We start from the raw sequence: 20,976 nt of genomic DNA on the forward strand, positions 1-20,976 counted from the left end.
ACATATTGTGTATGATAGATAAATTGTCAATTTACAAATACTAATATGGCTTAATCCCAATAAAATCCTATCAATCAATCGATAAATATATATATACTGTATAGAGAATAAATAAGGTGATTTCTTTTTCAACAAGTGAGAATATAAGCTGCAAATACACATATACAAGTGATTGTATGGTCAGCACGGTCTAATATTATTCTCAGAAATTCTGTTTTGAATCAATTAAGGCTTGACCAGACTCAAACTAGGAGAAGTTGATAACACTGAAGGATTTCTGTCTCGGAAAACATTGGGGTCAATATTCAGCTGGCAGCAGTGAGCATTTTGCTGACTGCTGCCAGCGTTATCTCTAGATATTCAGTTCCGGCATTGAATATCTGGTTGTTGTAGATTAAGTTAAGTTAATATTCAGTACTTAATTGACCATGAGTTACTGCATAAAGATTGGGCTGACTTTTATGTGGTTACCCTGGCTGGTTTAAGTGCTGAATATTGACACTTAACCAGCCAAGTGCTAACTCCATCTCTGGATTGTCCCAAAAATAGCCAGTTTTCATATAGGTGCCAACGGCTAATTTTTAGAAGAGATAATTAGTTGAAGTGCTGCTGAAAATTAGCGGATAGCACTGAACTAATGATTCAACCAGTCAGTTAAATCATTCTGAATATTGACTCCATTGTTTTAATGCAACTTTTAGAGGAATTTATTGCTGTTCACTAAAACATTGGTACACACGAACAACTGCAACTATTCTTCAATTTGTACAGATGTCTTTTCACAATCTCTTTAAAAGTACATCTGGTTTACTGAAAATGTCCCTCTTCCCTGCCCCTTATGTCCATTTTTGTTCCAAAGTATGACAGTGAGATGTGAATTACATTTTCACAGATTTCTTTGATGTGCTTACAAGACGAGCATTATGCTTGTACAAGTAGCAGAAAATTGCAGTGCTGCATTGATTTTTTTCCTTTGGGCAACATTCCATGAATATACTAATTATCTGCAGATTTTTATAACTATATCACAGAGATTGAGTAAGTTGGGTCTTTTCAATGTATAGTAACATTTTGGAAAGTTTGAGTTTGTGATTTCTTTGAGTGCTTAAAAGATGCAATCTGACACTAAGAAAAATACGGCAATTTTCCCAGTTGTATTGGGTGCTAATAACTAGATTGAAAGAACTTCCTAGCATATCTTATCATGTTCACTGTATGTGTTACATTCTTTGAGCTCCAGAAGAAAGCTAGTTTCAGAGATGGCGGTGTACCTAACATATACTCCCTCTTTTACTAAGGCACGCTAGCCGATTTATCGCGCTATATTCTATGGACGCGTTAGCATTTAGCACGTGCTAATCGTTAGCAAGCCTTAGTAAAAGGACCCCATACCTAGTTTAGCACTTCTGTTCACTTCTGTCATGGTGTGCACAAAACAAACCCACATAGAGATATTGCCCCCAAGAGGAAAAAAATTTTGGGATTTGAATCATATAAATTCAGCATAATGATGTTTGCTATGTTTGTAAAATAAAAGCAATCACATTCTATGTTAAAAAGGACTCAGAAGCTGTGCCTCCTGCCTTTCAAATTTAGTTGTTTTGTAGGCTTTTTTTTAATATATGCCATATTGAATACATTTTTACGCCGTTTCTTCCTCAGTGTTGTGGCAAGTTCAATTTATTTAATATACTGCAAATATAAAACAAAAATGTTAAAATCTAAGCGGTTTACAATAAGTATAAAATAAGGGAATAAAACAATACAAGACAAACTATTATGTTTAAAGGGATAAACAATATGATAAATTACAATAGGAATTGCAAGGAAAATAAGGAAAGGGAAGAAAAAAATAGGGTCCCCATAATGTAAACAAAAAAAACACCTTATGAGCAGAATGCTTGAGAGAAGTAAAATGCCTTTAATTGGGCTTTAAATGTAATGAACGATTTTTCTTCACGAAGGTAGATAGGGAGAGAGTTCCAAAGAACAGGTGCCATAACTGAGAGTGATGAATTTCTGTGGCAAACAAGTGTAGTTTAATAAACAGTAATTATCCCAGGAAAAGCAGGCAGCATATTCTCACAGATGGGTGATGTCATCTATGGAGCCCCTGTATGGACAGTTCTAAAGTATACTTTCACTTTAAGCTTTAGCAAAGCTTCGAGACTGCCCGCACTGCGCTTGCGCAAGTGCCTTCCCGCCCAATGCCGGCTTGCTAGGTCGTCAGTGTTTTGATTTCCACAGAGTGAAGAAGACGTATCTGGACATCGTCCAATCAAGTTTGGCTTCCCACTTTGATTATCTTATTCTTAGCCACTATTTTCTTTTTAAGTTAGTGGCTCTACCATAGTTCTTTGTTTTTAACTTTGGGCCTGTTGACATTTTTTCTGCCTTCAGCCTTACCAAGGGCTTCAACAGTTTTTTGGAAGAACTTTCACTTTCCTACCTTGTTCTTCCTGGCTGCGGTTGTTTTTAATTGTTGAAACCTTCAATAGGAGCTCTACCAAAGGAATCCACTTTTTTCTTATATGGGTATAGAGCCTTTTCAACTGGGTCACCTCTTCTTCCACTGTGTAGTAACTCACTGCAGCTCCTTTGCCTGTCTTCTACAGAATGCGCTTGGGGTTAGCTATTGGTTTCAGTCCTCAGTATGCACTTTCCCTGAGCCTGAGTTCTCTGAGGTTGGGTTTCTTCTGATCTATCTCCTGGCTCCGTGTTGTTTGTTTTTATAATTATGTATGTTTGATATGTACACCGCTTAGATTTAAGTGGTTTTTAAATTTTACAAATAAATAATAGTGTCCAAGATCTCTTAGCACAATGTCGGTCCTCGAGGGCCGCAGTCCAGTCGGGTTTTCAGGATTTCCCCAATGAATATGCATGAGATCTATTAGCATACAATGAAAGCAGTGCATGCAAATAGACCTCATGTATATTCATTGGGGAAATCCTGAAAACCCGACTGGACTGCGGCCCTCGAGGACCGACATTGGACACCCCTGTCTTAGCACATATTCCGTGTTCAGGTGATGAATTATTGGTGTCAAAGTAGAGGAGATTCTGCAAACGCTTACTTGTCACCAGCAGAGCATATCCACTGTCAAAGGGTTAATCCTATTCTCAGGAAGATTGCCCAGGTTCTTAGCAGGATCAACCAGGTTCTTCACACACTTTCCAGTGCCACTCATGTGCCTAATTGTTTGGACATGCCTCTGCTCCTTCAAACAACCCTCAAGAAGAGTCTTCTTTTACTTCTCAACAGACTTCCCTTCTTCAGGAAATTGTGGCTCTTCTAAAACTCAATGTCGTAGAGCCAGTCCCCCCTTGCCAGAAAAACCAGAGGTTTTTCTCAACATACTTCCTAATCCCGAAGAAGATGGAAGCTTTTTGTCTAATTCTCAAACTCCGAACTGTCAACAAATTTTGGTCAAACAGAAGTTTTGTATGCTATCCCTATGGGCTTTATGCCCACTTCTAGACAAAGATGAGTGACTGTTCTTTCTAGACCTTAAATAGGTGTATATACACATCCCCGTATATCCAACCCATGGAAAATTCCTTTGCTTTCGTGTCGGACATCACCATCTTCAGCAGAAGGTGCTACCCTTCGGCCTAGCTTCCTCTCTCACAATATTTACAAAATGCCTAATTGTGGTAGCAGCAACTCTTCCTGCTCATGGATGCTAAATACTTCCTTATCTGGATGATTGGCTAATGAAAGTTGCATCACCTCATGCAGTCTAGTCAGCTATGCAGGCAACATAACATTTCTGGAACTTCTGGGATTTGAAGTAAATTACTAAAACTCTCATCTTCAACCATCTCAAATCTTGGAGTTCATAGGAGTGGTACTCATCACTTCTCTCTTACGTGCTTGCTCACGGGGGGAGGGGGGATTCGCTGATTTGGTGAATCCGATTTTTTTTTTTTTTTACAACGAATTGATTCAAATCAATTCACTGAAGTGAATCAATCAAATCGGCAGCACTACTGCATGTCTGATCCTTGTTGGAAGGGTGCACATGTATGCCCCATACTCTGACAATAGACAGATGCAGCTAAGCACAGCCTTCCATCCTAGAAAGTAATACAAGCAACTTATAGAATAAGATCATTTTTACACATAACTTAATAGATTAATAAAATGCTAATTGCGTTATCAATTATTAGCAGTAATTGGTATTACTTGGCATCACAATCATAATTGCCCTCAGTCAGTATTCTGGTCAGGGGTACATCAGGCAATTTCGTGGGTGGACTATAGTATACTAGCAGATGTGAGTTTCTATACCAACCATTTGGCTGGTATAAATTTAATGCCTAAAGGCAAGCACATAAATGCAGATCTATGCTATATTTATTTATTTATTTATTTGGATTTATATCCCATTCTCCCAGAAGAGCTAGAACAGGTTACAAGTTTACATACATAATAAAACAAAGCAGGGTAAACATCATAAAACATAACATAAAACAAACATAGAATCTGCTTTTATTGTGCATCACCCTGACATCTAACTTTACCTAGAATACCTTGAGAATTATCTCTATCATGTACGGTATATAGATTTTTTTAAATATGAAATTTGAGGTACACTGTGGGGCTCATTTTCAAAAAAGATAGATGTCCAAGTGGGCATTTTTGAAACTGTCTTTCTAGATGGCTTTCTGGTCATTTTGTCTCCTGTGCTTCTAAATCTTAGGGGGGAGGGGGTAGAGGCATATTTTGGGCAGGCTTATGACTTGGACATTCTGCAGGGTTAATCAAACTTTTAAGAAAATGTCCAGGCACTATTTAGATGTTTGGGCTGGACCTGTTTTAAAAATGAATAAGGGCCAAAAAGGTGCCCAAAATGACCTGATCACTAGAAGGATTAAGGCATGATTCCCCCCCCCTTACTCTTCTAGTGATCATGGCCCCTTTCCACTATTGAAAGATGTGAGAAAAACAATACATTCCAGCCTGTATTACTGCTTCAGATGATCAGAGCAGCAGAGCAGATCGGTGGGGCACTCTAAGGGGTACTTCAGTGAACGGCACATTAAGAAGTCCCAGGTAGAGAATGACATGGTGTCTGTTACCTGCGGCTAGCCGCTGGTAGCCGCAGGTAATTCGCTGAAACGGTGGGGAAAAAGAAAGTACTCTCCGCAGGTATGGGGACAAGGCCATCCATCGCCCCGTGGATCAGTGAATGGCCTTGTCTCCGCAGTTAAGGGACGGAACGCGGGTGGTCACCAATCGCATGCAGCCCCCTTCCAATCGCCACTGCATCTATCTCCCTCCCTCCTTCCTACCTACCAATCACCGCTGCATCTATCTCTCTCCCTCCCTTCCCCTTACCTTCGTGACGCGTTTTAACTTAATTTGTTGAAGCAGCCCGAGCCTGAAGTTGCGTGCATCTGCAGAAGCTTCTCCTCTGACGCAACTTCCAGTTCCGTCAGAGGAGAAGCTTTCACAGATGCATGCGACTTCAGGCTTAGGCTGCTTCAACAAATTAAGTTAAAACACGCCACGAAGGTAAGGAGAAGGGAGGGAGATGCACGGACCGCACAAGGGGTGCTGAAGGGGGGTGGAGAGAGGGAAGGGGTGGAAAGGAACAGACGCTGAAGTGTGGTGGAGGAGATGGGGTGGAAAAGAACAGATGCTGAAGAGAAATGGGGAACAGAGAGTAGGGAGAAGACACTGAAGTGAAATGGGAAACAGAATGGGGAGAAGACGCTGGAAGGGAAGAAGACAGAGATGCCAGACTGTGGGGGGAACGGAGGGAAGAAGATGGATGCCAGACCAATGAGAGGGAGAGGCACAGTAACAGAGCAAATGGAAGAGGCAGAAGAAAGTAGACAGTGGATAGAAGGAATTGAATGAGGAGAAGATGAGGAAAGCAGAAACCAGACAACAAAGGTAGAAAAAAAAATTATATTTCTTTTCTTTTTTTTTTTGCTTTAGGATAAAGTAGTATATTAGTTGTGTTGATAAAAATTTATAAATAAAGCCCTGCCAGCTGAACATCTCTTTCTCTAGTTCAGCAGCCAGAATTTTGATTTATAAAATGACAATTGTACAGAATATTGTTTCTTTTTATACTTTAAGAAAATAAGTTCAGTATAAAACTATTCAAGGCTGTTTGGATGGGATCAGATGGTTTGCGGGGATGGGGACTGAGCTCGCGAGGATGGGCCGGGGATGGGGACTGAGCTGACAGGGATGGGGACTGAGCTTGCGGGGATGGGACGGGCTCATGGGGATGGGGACAGTTTTTTTCCCTGTGTCATTCTCTAGTCCCACGTAAACATGTCGGTATAACCTATTTATATGGTGAGCCATCCAAAACCTACTGTACCTACATAAAGATGACACTTGCAAGCATAAAGGCTATTGTTGTGGTATACAGTAAGTTTTGGGTAGGATCTGAATTTTTGAATTATCTATTTATATTTCTTGTAAGAACTTAAGAACATAAGAACCACCGCTTCTGGGTCAGACCAGTGGTCCATCACGCCCAGCAGCCGCTCACATGGCGGCCCCCAGGTCAAAGACCAGTGCCCTAACCGAGACCAGCCCTACCTTCATTCGTTCTGATTCAGCAGGAACTTGTCCAACCTTGTATTGAATCCCTGGAGGGTGTTTTCCCTTATGACAGACTCCAAAAGAGCATTCTAATTCTCTACCACTCTCTGGGTGAAGAAGAACTTCCTTACGTTTGTACAGAATCTATCCCCTTTTAACTTAGAGAGTATAATATTTGTATACTCTCTAAGTTACAAATACTACATACTTCACATATAATATTCCTAATTATAAGTTTTTATAATAGTTATTTGCTGCTCAGAGGCCAAAATGCATTAGGGTGAGCATAATGGGAAGTCTTCATATTATCACTGAACTTCATATGTGACTGGTATGGCTTTGTAGTGCTTCACTGCATCTTAAAACTGGGATGGGAAATTATCCAAAATATTTATTTAGGGGTCCTTTTATTAAGGCATACTAACCGATTTAACGCGTACTAAATGCTAAGATGCCCATAAAATATAATGGATGCCTTAGCATTTAGGGCTCTTTTACTAAGCTGCGCTAGCGGTTTTAGCGCGCGCTACAATGCCTTGTGCGCTAGACGCTAACGCCTCCATTGAGCTGGCATTAGTTTTTTCCCGTAGCGCGGGGGGAGGGGGCAGCGTGCGCTAATCTGCAGCGCGCACTGCACTAAAAACGCTAGCGCACCTTAGTAAAAGGAGCCCTTAGTGTACCTTACTAAAAAGACCCTTTATTTATTTATTGAATTCATTTTCTAGCCCGTTCTCCCCAAAGAGCTGAGAACAGGTTACAGGTTAACATATATAATATACAGTTTACAGGTTAAATTTGCCAGTTACAGTTCAAGGTTTTTCAATAGAAGTTTTTATCCTAATGTGACACATACCGAGGATGTAGAACCAATATACATTTCTTTGCAATTCATCAGTCATGGGTGGCAGATTGGAATATATCTTTAACAAAGGGCTCCTTATACAAAGCCATGGTAGTGAGTCCCACACGGCAGATGTGACGCAGTCCATTCAATTCTTATGGGCTGCATCGATTTGCCACTCTAGGACTCTCTACCACGGCTTTATAAAAGGAGCCCAAAGTTTATAAGCTTATATTTGCTGGTATCTGCCTGTGTCATATTGACTTTCTATTGCAACTAAAAAGATATCGTACACAGCACAACCTGATGGGTAAACGTTAGGTACTACGGCTTTGTAGAATAGAGCATAATTTTTTTTTTTTGCATAATTTTTATGTGTCTGTGAGTTTCAAGGCAAGACTTTATTCTTCTTTTATTTTTAATATAAAGCAAAAGACCAGTATTGGTTCTTCAGAATGAAGCACATTATCCCCAGAGGCGTTCCTACACCAGTGAGGATGAAGCCTGGAAGTCCTTCCTTGAAAATCCTCTTACTGCAGCCACCAAAGCTATGATGAGCATCAATGGAGATGAAGACAGTGCTGCTGCCCTGGGCTTACTCTATGACTATTACAAGGTAATTAATAATAATAATAATTTTATTTTTATATACCGCCATACCAAAAAGGTTCAAAGCGGTTCACAACAAGAAGAGTTAATGCATACAGTGTAAATAAAATAGCATGAAGATAAAAACAGGCAGATAAAATTAGAATACATCAATAAAACCATAGATAATTTAAAACGGAGCGCATTAAGATACCAACCTATCAAAAAAGTTTGTCTTTAACAGTTTTCTAAAATCGAAATAGGAAGTAGCCTCTAGCATAATTTTTCCAAGCCACGTATTCAATTTGGTGGCCTGAAATGAAAAAGTTCTCTCAAAGAACTTCTTATAATGACAAGATTTTATAGAGGGATAATTAAACAGGTTTATCCTACGTGCATTCTTGCAAAGAGAAGTGAGGGGCAAGATAGCCTGATAACATACCGAAAACTGCTTTATAGCAAATGCAAGAGAACTTAAACAGGACTCTGGACTGTACCGGCAACCAGTGAAGTTTTTGATAAAAAGGAGTAATGTGCTCCCATTTTTTTAATCCAAAAATGAGGTGAACTGCCGTATTCTGGACCACTCTCAATTTTTTAAGTATTTTCTTGTAAGCCCCTAAGTATACAATATTACAATAATCCAAAATACTCAAAGTAGAAGACTGCACCAGCAGACGAAAAGAAGCTTCGTCAAAAAACTTATTAATGGTGCGGAGCTTCCAGAGTACCGAGAAACATTTCTTAAACAGTAAGTCAGTATGTTTTTCCAAAGTAATTGGGCATGTAAGGGACTATGATAGACATGTACACCAATAATAACTTGACAGTACAAACTGCATGCTTGCTTATGTTTTAGCTTTAAGGAACATAATGTGCAATTTGTAGTTTGTGGCTTAAATGAAAAAAACCCCAAACAACTCAACAACTTGTAATCACAGTAAAGATGTGGTTATGAAGTAGGCGGCAATTGGCACTTGTGGTTTAACAAAGATGCTTAGAAACATATTGTTTTGCTTTGCTGGGGTTTTTTTTTTTTCTGGGTTGTTTTTTTTTAAAGTGTGAAGCAATCAAAAAAGTTTCAAACAAGGAAGAGCAAACCAATCATATGCATACATTTGGAACATCTTTTCAAGTGATTCTTTTCGAAGTGATTTGAATCTCATCCAGTTCAACTCAATATCAGTAAGGCTATTTGTTGAATTATGGGTAACCTTTTTCCCCAAGTTTGAAATCAGTCTGTGCAACTCATTGACAGTAGGGATGTGCATTAATCTGAAAACAAAAGTAAAAATGTGATGAATGAGGTTATCTTTATATATAAGACATATAGGCATGGGCCCTAAATGATCCTAAAATTCATTAGTTTTTACTACTACTACTTATCATTTCTATAGTGCTGAAAGGCATATGCAACGCTGTACAATTAACATGGAATAGATAGTCCCTGCTTAGAAGAGCTTACAATTGATGGCATAGTAAGGGTGTGTGTGGTGTGTATACCACCCTGGGCGCCACTGTCTTGTTGGGGGTGCTGGCACCTCTCCTTTCCATCCCCCCCCAGCTCCTTCCCACTCTGTCCCACTGTGCATATGCCTTCAATTCACCCCACTGTACCTCTAGCTCTTCACCAGCGCGAGCAACAGCACCAATCCGCTCCTCGTGCCAGCCTTGGCACTCCCCTCTGACGTTATTTCCAGGTCCCGTAATTAGGAAGTGACATGAGTAGGAGAGCTGACGCCAGTGCGGGCAACAAGTTAGATATGCTGCTTGCACCGGGGAAGCTTAAACGGTACGGGGGAAGGGTAGGGGAGCACGCACAGCAGGGGGAGGCTTGGAGAAGAGGATGGGGGACACCACTACCCCGGTGCCTCACACTCTCCCTATGCAACTGCTTACAATCTAATTTGGACAGACAGGATATATAGGGGTTGGGGAGTTTCTTGCAAAGAGAATGTTAGGATGGACGTAGGTAATTATATGATGAGTGGGAGTTAGGAGTTGAAAGCAGCTTTGAAAAACCGGGCTTATAGCTTGGATTTGTATACTGCTAGAAAAGGAGCCTGGGTTAATGACTCAGGCAGTCTGTTCCATGCATATGGTGCAGCAAGATAGAAGAAATGGTCTGGAATTGGCAGTGAAGGAGAAGGGAATGGATAGGAGGGACTTGCCCAATGAACGGAGTTCTTGGAGGGGAGCATAGGAGGAGATAAATGTGGATACATATTGAGGGGCTGCAGAGTGGGTGAACTTGTAGAGGAGGAGTAAGAGGAGTTTGAACTGTATTCGGAAATAATAATAATAATAATTTATTTTCTTATATACTGCCCTACCAACAGTTCTGGGCAGTTCACAACAAGGAATAAAACTGAACAATTCAGCGAAGAGGATACAATTTCACAATAAAAAAAAACAATACATCATAAACAATCAAATGAAGCAGAGACTATTATACAATTTAAAATATTAAAAAGTCTAATGAAGAGAAACACATGGAGGGGCATAATCAAAAAAAAGTCCCCTTTTGGCCTAAGGCCTTAAACGTTGAAAGTAGAAGCAGGGAAAATGTCCATTATCAAAAAAAAGTCCAAAAGGAGATTTTTTTTTATAATGGCCTGTCTCTACTTTTAGCTGTTTAAAACGCCCAGACAACCACTACGTCTAAACTTATATACCATATAATCAACCTAAAAAAAGCCTAAGCCCCAAACGTCCAAAACAAGGGCTTTTAGGCGAAGGAAGAGCCAGTCCTTCGCCTAAAAGCTGGATTCTGTAACTGGTGTCTGTCAAAACCAACACTGGTTACAGAATCCACCTGCCCACCCCCCGACGATATCGGGGCAAGAGGGAGCCCAAGCCCTCCTGCCCCGGTTACTCCCGAACTCCCCGACAGGATCGAGCAGGAGGGAGCCCAAGCCCTCTTGCCCTCGATGCAAGGGCCCCCCCCGAACCCCGATTGCCCCCCCTACCGACCCGGCCCATGTGCCTAAGGCCCCACCCACAGGAGGGGCCTAAGCCTGCTGGGCCTATTCTGGTTGGCCCAGGCATCTCAGGCCCCACCTGTGGGCGGGATTTGAGCCACCTGGGCCAATCAGGTCCTAAGGCCAGCCATTCAACGGATGGCTGGCCTGTCGTACGGATGGGCTTGGCACCCGTTCGTCCGACCAACGTTATTGAAGGTACGGGGAGGGGGTGGGGGGGGTGTGGGGGGGGTTGTGGGGTCATGGGGGGTTTGCGGGTCAGCGGGGGGGCGATTGGGGTTCGGGGGGCCCTTGCGTCAAGGGCAGGAGGGCTTGGGCTCCCTCCTGCCTGACCCTGTCGGGGAGTTCGGGGGTGCCGGGGACAGGAGGGCTTGGGCTCCCTCCTGTCCTGATCGTTGTTGGGGGGGGAGGGGGGGAGGGTAGATCGCGGCAGGGGAGATGAGCCATCTCTCCTGCTGCGATCATTGCTGAGGAGGTAGGCAGGTTGCTGGGGCCGCTGAGCTGATCGCAGCGGCCACGATCAGCTCAGCGGCTCCTTTTCGGCACTTATACCTGTTTTGACTTGGTCTAAGTCAAAATGTATAAGTGCCGTATAGGCAACCTGCCTAAAGTTTTGGTTATACCTGCTTCACACCTAGGTCTAGGTCGGCCCACCTCCTGCCCTTTCCCCTCCTCTAAAAATGCCTCTTTTCTCTCTGTGCGTTTAGAGGCAGGGGAAAGGCCTAAGCTGGTTTTAAATACGTCTAAAACCAACTTTGATTATGGGTACTTGGACGATCAGGCTTTTTGATCATCCAAGTACCCATTTAGACCACTTTTTAGATGTTGGTTTTTTTTTTTTTTTTAAATTATGAGCCCCATAATATATAAAAAAAGGCCTACAGCAGTTTTCTTCTAAAAACCGATCAACTAGTAATTGAACACATCAGAATTAAAAAAACATCTCTAATTTATCAAATAAATATGTTTTTAAATCTTTCCTAAATGTAGTATAAGAATAAGTTTGAGCAATCAATGGTTGTGACCAGGAATTAAATTTCCCGGCCTGGTACTCCAATGTCCTGTCAAAAAAAGTTTTATAACGGCAGGACCTCGAGGCAGGGAAGGCGAAAATACCTGAGTTTCTGGTATCTTTTGCTGAATAGAAAAATTTCAAGTAGGAAACCAAGTAAGATGGCAATAAACCAAAAAGTGCCTTGTAACATATGCACCCAAACTTGAACAATACTCTGGCACTGAATGGCAGCCAGTGTAATTTAGCATAGTAAGGGCTGACATGATCATATTTTTTAAGTTCGAAAATCAGGCACACAGCAGCATTCTGGACCAATCAAAGTTTTTGTAAAGTCTTCTTTGCAATAGTCTAATATTGATAGTACCAAAGATTGTACCAATAACTGAAAGGATTCCCCATCAAAGTACTTCTTGATGGTCCTTAATTTCCATAATACAGCGTAAGTTTTTTTGATTAATAAATCAGTATGCTTTTTAAAAGTTAGGCTGCGATCCAAGGTTATTCCTAAAATTTTTAAATTAGGCACTATCTCAAAACTTTGACCCTTCAAATTTATAGTTGTCTCCTGTATTTTATCATTGGGGCTTGCAAGGAAGAACTTAACTTTTCCAGTGTTAAGTTTCAACCTAACCCGTGACATCCATGGATGGGAAGTGACTTGAGAAAAGGGGTAATGTGAGTATGGTGGCTCTCGCGGAATAAAAGTTGCATGGATTAAAGGGAAGAGATATGATTGAACAGAAAACCTGAGAGAAGCAATTTGCAGTAATCTAAGTGTGAGGTGATGAGAGTATGGATAAGGGTTTTAGTAGTGTGCTTGGAGACAGGGCCGCCATCAGAAATTCCTGGGCTCCTTACTGAGCAATCCTATTGGGCCTCCCATGCACCCCTTCCCCCCCTCCTACCCCCCCCTTCTTCCATGGGCCGAATACACACATACTTTTCTCTGTCGCCACACTCTTTGACCAAAAGATTTGTAAGCCTGCAACCACGTCAAGGTAGACTCTTTCAGCAGGGCCCTAACCTAACCTAAACTAATCTATACCTATCTATTCTAAACTAACATATGTCTAATACTGAACTAATAACAAACTAACAAACATCTGCATAATAAATAATTAATAAATAATAGTGCTAGTAGCTATAATTCACTTTTGAATGTAAAATCTCAGTTAAGGATTTCTTTTGACCTTTGTAGGCCAGAAGTAGATCACAATTGCACAATATTTTTTGTAACAAGTATTAAATGTGTTTTTATAAATACTGTAAGCTTAATAAATATATCAGAAAAAACTACACATCTGAGCGCATATCTGAACATACACATCTGTATGATCCCATCCTCCTCTGCTTGCCTATAGCTGCATCATGCATGTTAAAAATGTACGATATGTTGATATGTGCACCTTCCTTCCTTCCCATCCATCCTCCTCAGCCTGTCCTTACACATCCACAGCTGCATGTTAATGATGATGTATATGTTATGATGATAAATAAGTGCATATGAGCCCATCATTAACATGCAGCTATGGATGAATATAAAAAAGAAACAATATTCTGTACAATTGTCAATTTATAAATCAGCGTCTTCTCCCTATTCTCTCTTCCCCATTTCCCTTCAGCGTCCTCAGCCCACTCTCTCTCCACTTTCCTTCAGCACACGCACATAAAAACAAGCAAGTAATTTATATCATTTTCATTCTATTCATTCATAGAAATTAAAGTCTAAATAATGCCAGTCACATAACAAAACATGATTTTACAAAAATAATTCCCTGCACAGTCAAGCCTTCAAGGATTACTAGATGTCTTTCAGCAGTTCCCCTCCCTCCCTCCCCCTTACCTTTGTGGCCAAGTCAAAATGATCTACCAACAATAAAATTTTAAAAACACAAAGCACGCTGTACGCAGAGAAAATGTTAATTATCATTTATATTCCGCGGGTTTTCAAAGAGGTTAAGGCAGATGACTTTATGCAATGTCACCTCAATAACAACTATACAAAAATAGACAAATATTCCCCTCCCTTTTTACTAAAACGCGAAAGCGGTTTTTAGTGCAGGGAGCTGCGCTGAATGCCCCACGCTGCTCTCAACGCTCATAGGCTCCCTGCGCTAAAAAACGCTATTGCGGTTTAGTAAAAGGGAGCCATAGTGCAAAATATAGACAGCATATATAAATTCTCAAAGCAGACACATTTTGATCACTAAATTGAAAATAAAACCATTTTTCCTTTGGTAATTTCATCAGTCTCTGGTTGCACTTTATTCTTCTGACTGTGCATCCAATATTTCTTCCCTTCTTTCAGCCTCCTGTATGCTTCCTCTCCTCCAGACCTCATTCCCTCCCCAAACTTTTTCTTTGTTTCACCCTGCCCCTTCTTTCCTTTTTTCTCTCTCCATACCCCCTTTCTTTCTGTATGTCTGTTTTTCTCTCTCTCACCCTGCCCCCTTCTTTCTCTCTCCACACCCTCTTTCGTTCTGTATGTCTGTCTTTCTCTCTCTCTCTTTCCGTGCCCCATTTTTCTTTGTTTCACCCTGCCCCCTTTCTTTCTTTCTGGCTTCCTGTCCCCCCTTTCTTTCTTTCTCCCTGCCCTCCCCTATGCCACCACCATTGAGAAAATGCTGCCACCGCCACTGGGGAATAGTCTGCCACTGCCGCCATCGGGAACAGGTCAGCGCCGAGTTCGCCCTGCTTCTCTTCCCTGCGGGGCCGACCAACTCTCGCCACCCGACGTCAATTCTAACGTTGGAGAGGACGTTCTAGGCCAGCCAGGCAGGGATTGGCTGGCCCAGAACGTCCTCTCCGACGTCAGAATTGACGCGAGTGGCGAGAGTTGGCCGGCCCCACAGGGAAGAGAAGCAGGGCGAACTTGGCGCCGGCCTGTTCCCGATGGCGGCGGTGGCACTCAAGTGGCTAAAGAGCCGCAGTTTGCCGGCCTAGGGAGAACACTGGAGGGTGGCCAGCTGTGCACCCCCTTGGGACGTAAACCAGGGGCGGGGCGGACCGCCCCCCCACCCTAGTATGCCACTATCTGTACCTCACTCCCTCCCTATGACCAAAAATTCTCCTTTCTTCTATTCCCCTGTGTACACAACCATCTCTTTCCCTCCCTTCCTCTCTCCCAAGTTCATGCCTTCTGTGTCCAAAAATGCATTCCCTCCCCACCTCAGCATCTCTTTCCCTCCCTTCTTCTCTCCCAAGTCCATGCCTTCTGTGTCCAAAAACCCATTCCCTCCCCCACCTCAGCATCTCTTTCCCTCCCTTCTTCTCTCCCAAGTCCATGCCTTCTGTGTCCAAAAACCCATTCCCTCCCCCACCTCAGCATCTCTTTCCCTCCCTTCCTCTCTCCCAAGTCCATGCCTTCTGTGTCCAAAAACCCATTCTCTCCCCCACCTCAGCATCTCTTTCCCTCCCTTCTTCTCTCCCAAGTCCATGCCTTCTGTGTCCAAAAACCCATTCTCTCCCCACCTCAGCATCTCTTTCCCTCCCTTCTTCTCTCCCAAGTCCATGCCTTCTGTGTCCAAAAACGCACTCCCTCCCCCCTTTTGTGTTCCGCATTTGCCTCCCAGCCCATTTTTGCAACTTTCTCAGCAAAACGGAGCTCAAGTCATGAGGCTTGTCTTCTGTTTCCTGCCTGCCCTGCCGCGCACAAATAGCCGACCGGAAGTATTCTCCGACGTCAGCGCTGACGTCGGAGGGCAGGCTTTGCTTAAGCCCTCCCTCCGACGTCAGCGCTGACATCGGGGAACACTTGCGATCGGCTATATGTGAGCGGCAGGGCAGGCAGGAACAGAAGACGAGCCTCGCGGCTCGAGATGTATTGAATTCCGTGGGTCCCCCGTCCAGCTCTCTCCTGTCCACGTGGGGCGGACCGCCCCTCCCCCTAGACTGTGGCCTAGGATCCTGGGGGAGCCCAGGCCCCCTGTCAGCTCCGGGCCCCTGAATGCAGGACTGGTGGTACTGCCCTGATGGCGGTCCTGCTTGGAGAGCAAAAGTCAGATTTTAGAAATATTATAGAGGAAGAAACAATAGGACCTGAGCTGATGAAACTGGGAGAAGAGGAGTGTTGTCCTCAGAAATATTGAACAGGAAGAGGGCAGAGGTGGGTTTAGGTGGAAAGATAAGGAGCATGATCTTAGCCATATTCACTTTTAGATAGCGGTGAGACATCCAGGCAGCAATGTTGGATAGGCAGGCTGAGACACAGGCCTGGATGCCTATAGAGATATCTGGTTTGGTGAGGTAAATCTGGGAATCATCAGCATAGAGGTGATACTAAAAGCCATGGGAGGAAATCAGTGCACCCATGGAGTGGGTATATATGGAAAAAAGAGCCAGAGCCTTAAGGTACAAGGATTGACAGTGTTATAGCATTGGAGGAGGATCCACCATTGAATACATTGAAAATACAATGGGAGAGAGAGGAAGAAAACTAGGGGAGAATAGAGCCCTGAAATCCCAGCAAAGACAGTGTATTGAGGAGTAGGTGGTGATCAACAGTATCAAAAGCAGCAGAGAGATTGATAAGGATGAGGACAGAGTAGAGACCATTGGATCTGACCAGGAACAGGTCATTAGAGACTTTAGCAAGGGCAGTTTCTGTGGAATGGAGTGGGCTAAAGCCCGATTGAAGTGGATCAAGAATAGCTTGAGATGAAAGGAAGTCTAGGCAACTGCAATGAACAGCACATTCAAGAAGCTTGTATAAAAAGGGGAGGAGGAAGATAAGGTGATAGTTGGAGGGGGATGTGGGATCTAGTGAGGGGCTTTTGAGGAAAGATGTAATTATGGCATATTTGAAGACATCGGGAACAGTTGCATTGGAGAGTGATAGGTTGAGGATATGAGAAGGAACGGATGACAGTTGGAAAAAGAGCGCTGAGTAGGTGGGTGCAGTTTTCTCTTCAGTGATTTCAGAAAAGGAAGAAAATATTGCAGGGGTTGAAGGGAGGATGTCAGAGTGGACAGCTGGAATGGGAGTTGGTAGAGGTGACCTGGTTGAGAACTCAAGGTGAATCTTGTGAAACCTTGTTGTTGAAAAACTCTGTCATCATCATGGGGAAAGTAAAAGGGGTATTGGAGTTAGGGCACTTTGAATTGAAAGTTGAGTGTGGGAAAGAGACAGTGAGGGTTAGAGCTAAGAAAGTTAAATGGGTGGAGTATTCTTGTTTGGCAAGCGAAAGGGTAGCTTGGAAGGATGTCAGCAGTAATTTGAAGTGTAATTCAGCAGATTGGACACAGGAGCACAGGTACCAGATGCTTGGGGTCAGCCAAGGCTGGGGGTTTGGCATGCCTTACAGGACGTGAAATGGGAGGAGTGAGGGTATCAAGCAGAGGAGAGAATGGTGTTATAGTAGAAGACAGCTTCATTGACAGACTTGTATGGCATAGTAAATGAAGGAAAGAATGACACAGTGGTGAAGAGCATGCTGTGGTCAATGGCCTGAAGGTTCCTAAATGTATAGGTAGTGATTGGCCAGGTCTAGGGGTAATAGAAACAGAGAAACATGATAGCAGATAAAGGCCAAATGGCCAATCCAGTCTGCTCATCCACATCATTCACTATCTCCTCTTCTCCCTAAGAGATCCCACATGTCTGTCCCACTCTTTCTTGAATGCAGAGAGGGATAGAGTTGAGATGCAGAATTTGGGAGTAGAGCAGTTGGAGGAGAAGACAAGGTCAAGGCAGTGGCCATTCTGATGCATAGGGGTGGTGGAGCACAGCTGGAGATTGTTTGAGGATGTTAGGGTGAGAAACCTGGAAGTGTAGGAGGTGCGTGGGGATGTTTATGGACACCCAAGACCACTTCTAGTGGAGACCATGCCCATGCCACGCCTTGGGCGTCTGTAAGCATCCCTACACGTCTCCGTGGGCACGCGACATATGCTTACAATGTAGGTGTCCTTCTCTCCTGCATTTTTTTTTTTTTTTTTTAACGTGCGTTCCGATTGGCTATGAGATGGTGATAGGATGCTTACTGCCTCCTACAATCAGGACACCCATTTATAGAATCAGCCCATAAATATTGAAGTCATGACCTTTAAAAATTAGGCAAAAGACAAGACATTACTTTATAACATATTCTATTTTTGGTTGCCTTTTGTTGTGAATTTAAAACAAAATTCCATGGGTCCAACCAATGGCATATGTCTTAAAGTGACCAAAGCATATATTCTGTACATTCCAGAATTGCTGTCGTGTTCTGCACTATTTGAAGAAGGAAGCACACATCTGTTATAAAAGGGGTCAGTGTTATTTGTGGTTTTGTTATCGTTAAGATTTCTTTTTGAGGCTCTTCATGTGAACCTAGGTCTTATTTTTTCAATTCTGACCTGAGCTGAAGAAGAGCAGAAGTGTAGTTCTTAAGTTTCTGAGGTAGAAACAAAGAAAATGAAGGCAGATAAAGACCATATGGCCTATCCAGTCTGCCTATCCATATCATCTACTATCAGAATGTTTGGCTGGCCAGATTAAGATTTGATTACTAATTTTCATTTCTTGTCAACTTTACAAATTTGGAGAGTTAATGTTTTCCAGTGGACAAAAATTATTTGCCTTAGAAAAGGAGAGAAGCTTGGTGGATAGACCAGGGGGTGGGAAGCCAGGGTTCAAAACCCACTGCTCTCCTTGTGATCTTGGGTAAGTAACTTAGGGGTCGCGTAAGTACTAACTCATACTTACCACTCCTGAGGTGTCCCACAGTAGTTTTGGAATCAGCACATGCTGCCCATACACTAAAAAAGAGGCTTTATTTTTAAGTGTGGTCGGGGATGGGGGGGCGTGTTTGGAGGCAAAGAGTGAGTGTGCTCTGTGCTTGTTGGTTAACACAGCTACATCGCTGCATGCTAACTGATTAGCGCATTGTTAGCATGTGAGCCTTTACTACTTAGTAAATAGGGGCCGGTAAGGGCTCATGTGGTAATGGCAACACACTAATTACCACGTGGCTATTGATAGAAAAAAGAGAGAAAAGCGGCCATTTTGCAGCCATGCTAAAAGTGGCCTCAGATTGTAGAAACCCACTGCTAATAATAGCACAGGCCACATTTTAGCACAGCTTAATAAAAGGGCCCCTTAGATTGTACACCCTTTGCAAATAGAGAATATCTGCTGTACCTGACTGTAATTTAACCAGAGAAACTCATATATGAGTCACAAAATTTATGACTAGTTTAAAAGTCAAAAAGTGGTTTTGGTTTTGAAGGGGGTGGGGCTAGGGTGATCTATACATGAGTCTTTTCACAGGTTCAGCATTTTCCTTTTCTTCCTTATCCCCCCCCCCTGCTGCCCAGTATCCCATGTCTCAGCCCTCCCCCAGTCCTGTGGGCATCCTCCTCCAGCATCTTCTCCCCATTCTCTTCTCCATGAGGCTGCTGTCTCCCATATCTCTTCTGGCATTCCAAAGGTGGTATATACTGATATGAGGCCTTCCTGTATAAGCTTGTACTTGAGTGCATTGCCATGTCCTACCCTCTTACCAGCAAGAAAAGCATTCTCTGCAAGCTGCCATGATGCATTTCCTGTCATGGAGAAGGTTGGATATGGTAGTGTGGGAGCCTGTACAGGAAGCTCCTGCACTGACACAAATGCCTTTGGAGCAATGGGAGAGGTATGAGGGACAGTGGCCACATAATGAAGGGAGGAGGAGAATATGCTGACCAAGGGACCAGAGGGTGGGCATGGGAGATGAGACACTGAACTCTGGAAGGGATAGGAAGGGGAGCTACTGTCCACAGGACCAGGGTTAAAATAAGACCTATATGCAAGTCATCACAATTTCTTAATGGTGAAGGATGAAAGTCAGGATGCAGCTCACACTTAAGGACAAACTATATGTGAGTATCTATAGTGCTGAAAAGGTATAAGCTAAACAAAGAAAATATATACATAAACACACATGTGCGATTGAGAATAATACAAACCTCATTCTTATAATTATGGTGCAAGAAGGCAGTGTGAAAAGAGGCTTATGCACAATATAAGTTTAAGAAACATTTTGTATAATAATTCATTTGCACAATAAATTCCAGACCTAGTTATAATTAATATTAATAATTGCAACAACTTTTTGTAGGTTCCACGAGAAAGAAGGGCACCACCAGTGAAACCAGATGTTGATCACCCTGATCTAGAACACAGCAAAAGGTACTGTTAAAGGTATTATCTTTGCAATGTCTAATATGGGCTCTCGAACCGAACTGCTCAGATGTGGATTAGAAGCCCTTCCCCCACCTCTCATTCCCCCACCTCTCAGTTTTTGATGACCCTCAAGAATTCTCACTGTCACCCTTGCCCTACTTGTAGCCATGTTCTTCTATCACACCATGCCAGACATCCTTTTCCATGTGTATCCTGTGAAAAATTGCAAGAAGACCTTAAGAAACTGGGCATCTGGGCATCCAAGTCCAAATTTTAATGTGGACAAATGCAAAGTGATGCACATTGGGAAAATAATCCAAATCATAGTTACCTGATGCTAGGGTTCACCTTAGGAGTTAGCACCCAAGAAAAAAGATGTAGGTGTTATTGTAGACAATACACTGAAATCTTCTGCCTAGTATTCATCAATGGCCAAAAATTCAAACAGGATGCTAAGAGTTATTAGGAATGGGATGGTAAATAAGAGCAAGAATACTATACTGCCTCTGTATCTTTCCATGGTGTGACTTTGCTTTGAGGCTTTGAGTATTGCATTCAGTTCTGGTTGCTGTATCTCAAACACTGCTTGATTGGAATATTGCTACTATTGGGTTTCTGCCAAATACTTGTGATTTGGATTGGCCACCGTTAGAAACAGGATTTTGGGCTAGATGGACCATTGGTCTGACCCAGTATAGCTATTCTTATGTCCTTCCCTCTGCTTCCCATCGCTCTCTCAATCAGGCCTTCCTTTTCCATATTCTTCTGTTTCTCACAGTTCTCCCTTTAGTTCTTCTTTGTTAGCCTCCAAGAAATTGGGCTGTGGCTCACTAGTTG

General features: G+C 42.7%; 1 protein-coding gene across 4 annotated transcripts in view; it reads left to right on the forward strand.

The window, feature by feature from the left end:
- GRHL1 (grainyhead like transcription factor 1) overlaps window positions 1–20,976 on the forward strand; it is a 218,292-nt gene that overhangs the window by 9,314 nt on the left and 188,002 nt on the right. For all 4 annotated transcript variants that reach the window (XM_033938889.1, XM_033938886.1, XM_033938888.1 and 1 more), the window contains exons 2-3: window positions 7,842–8,028; window positions 20,075–20,145. In XM_033938889.1, coding sequence (XP_033794780.1) covers window positions 7,963–8,028; window positions 20,075–20,145 — 137 coding nt within the window. In that variant the 5' untranslated portion in view covers window positions 7,842–7,962. The remainder of the gene's footprint in view (window positions 1–7,841; window positions 8,029–20,074; window positions 20,146–20,976) is intronic.

This window comes from Geotrypetes seraphini, chromosome 3 (assembly GCF_902459505.1).
Source record: "Geotrypetes seraphini chromosome 3, aGeoSer1.1, whole genome shotgun sequence".
NCBI classification, from domain to species: domain Eukaryota; kingdom Metazoa; phylum Chordata; class Amphibia; order Gymnophiona; family Dermophiidae; genus Geotrypetes; species Geotrypetes seraphini.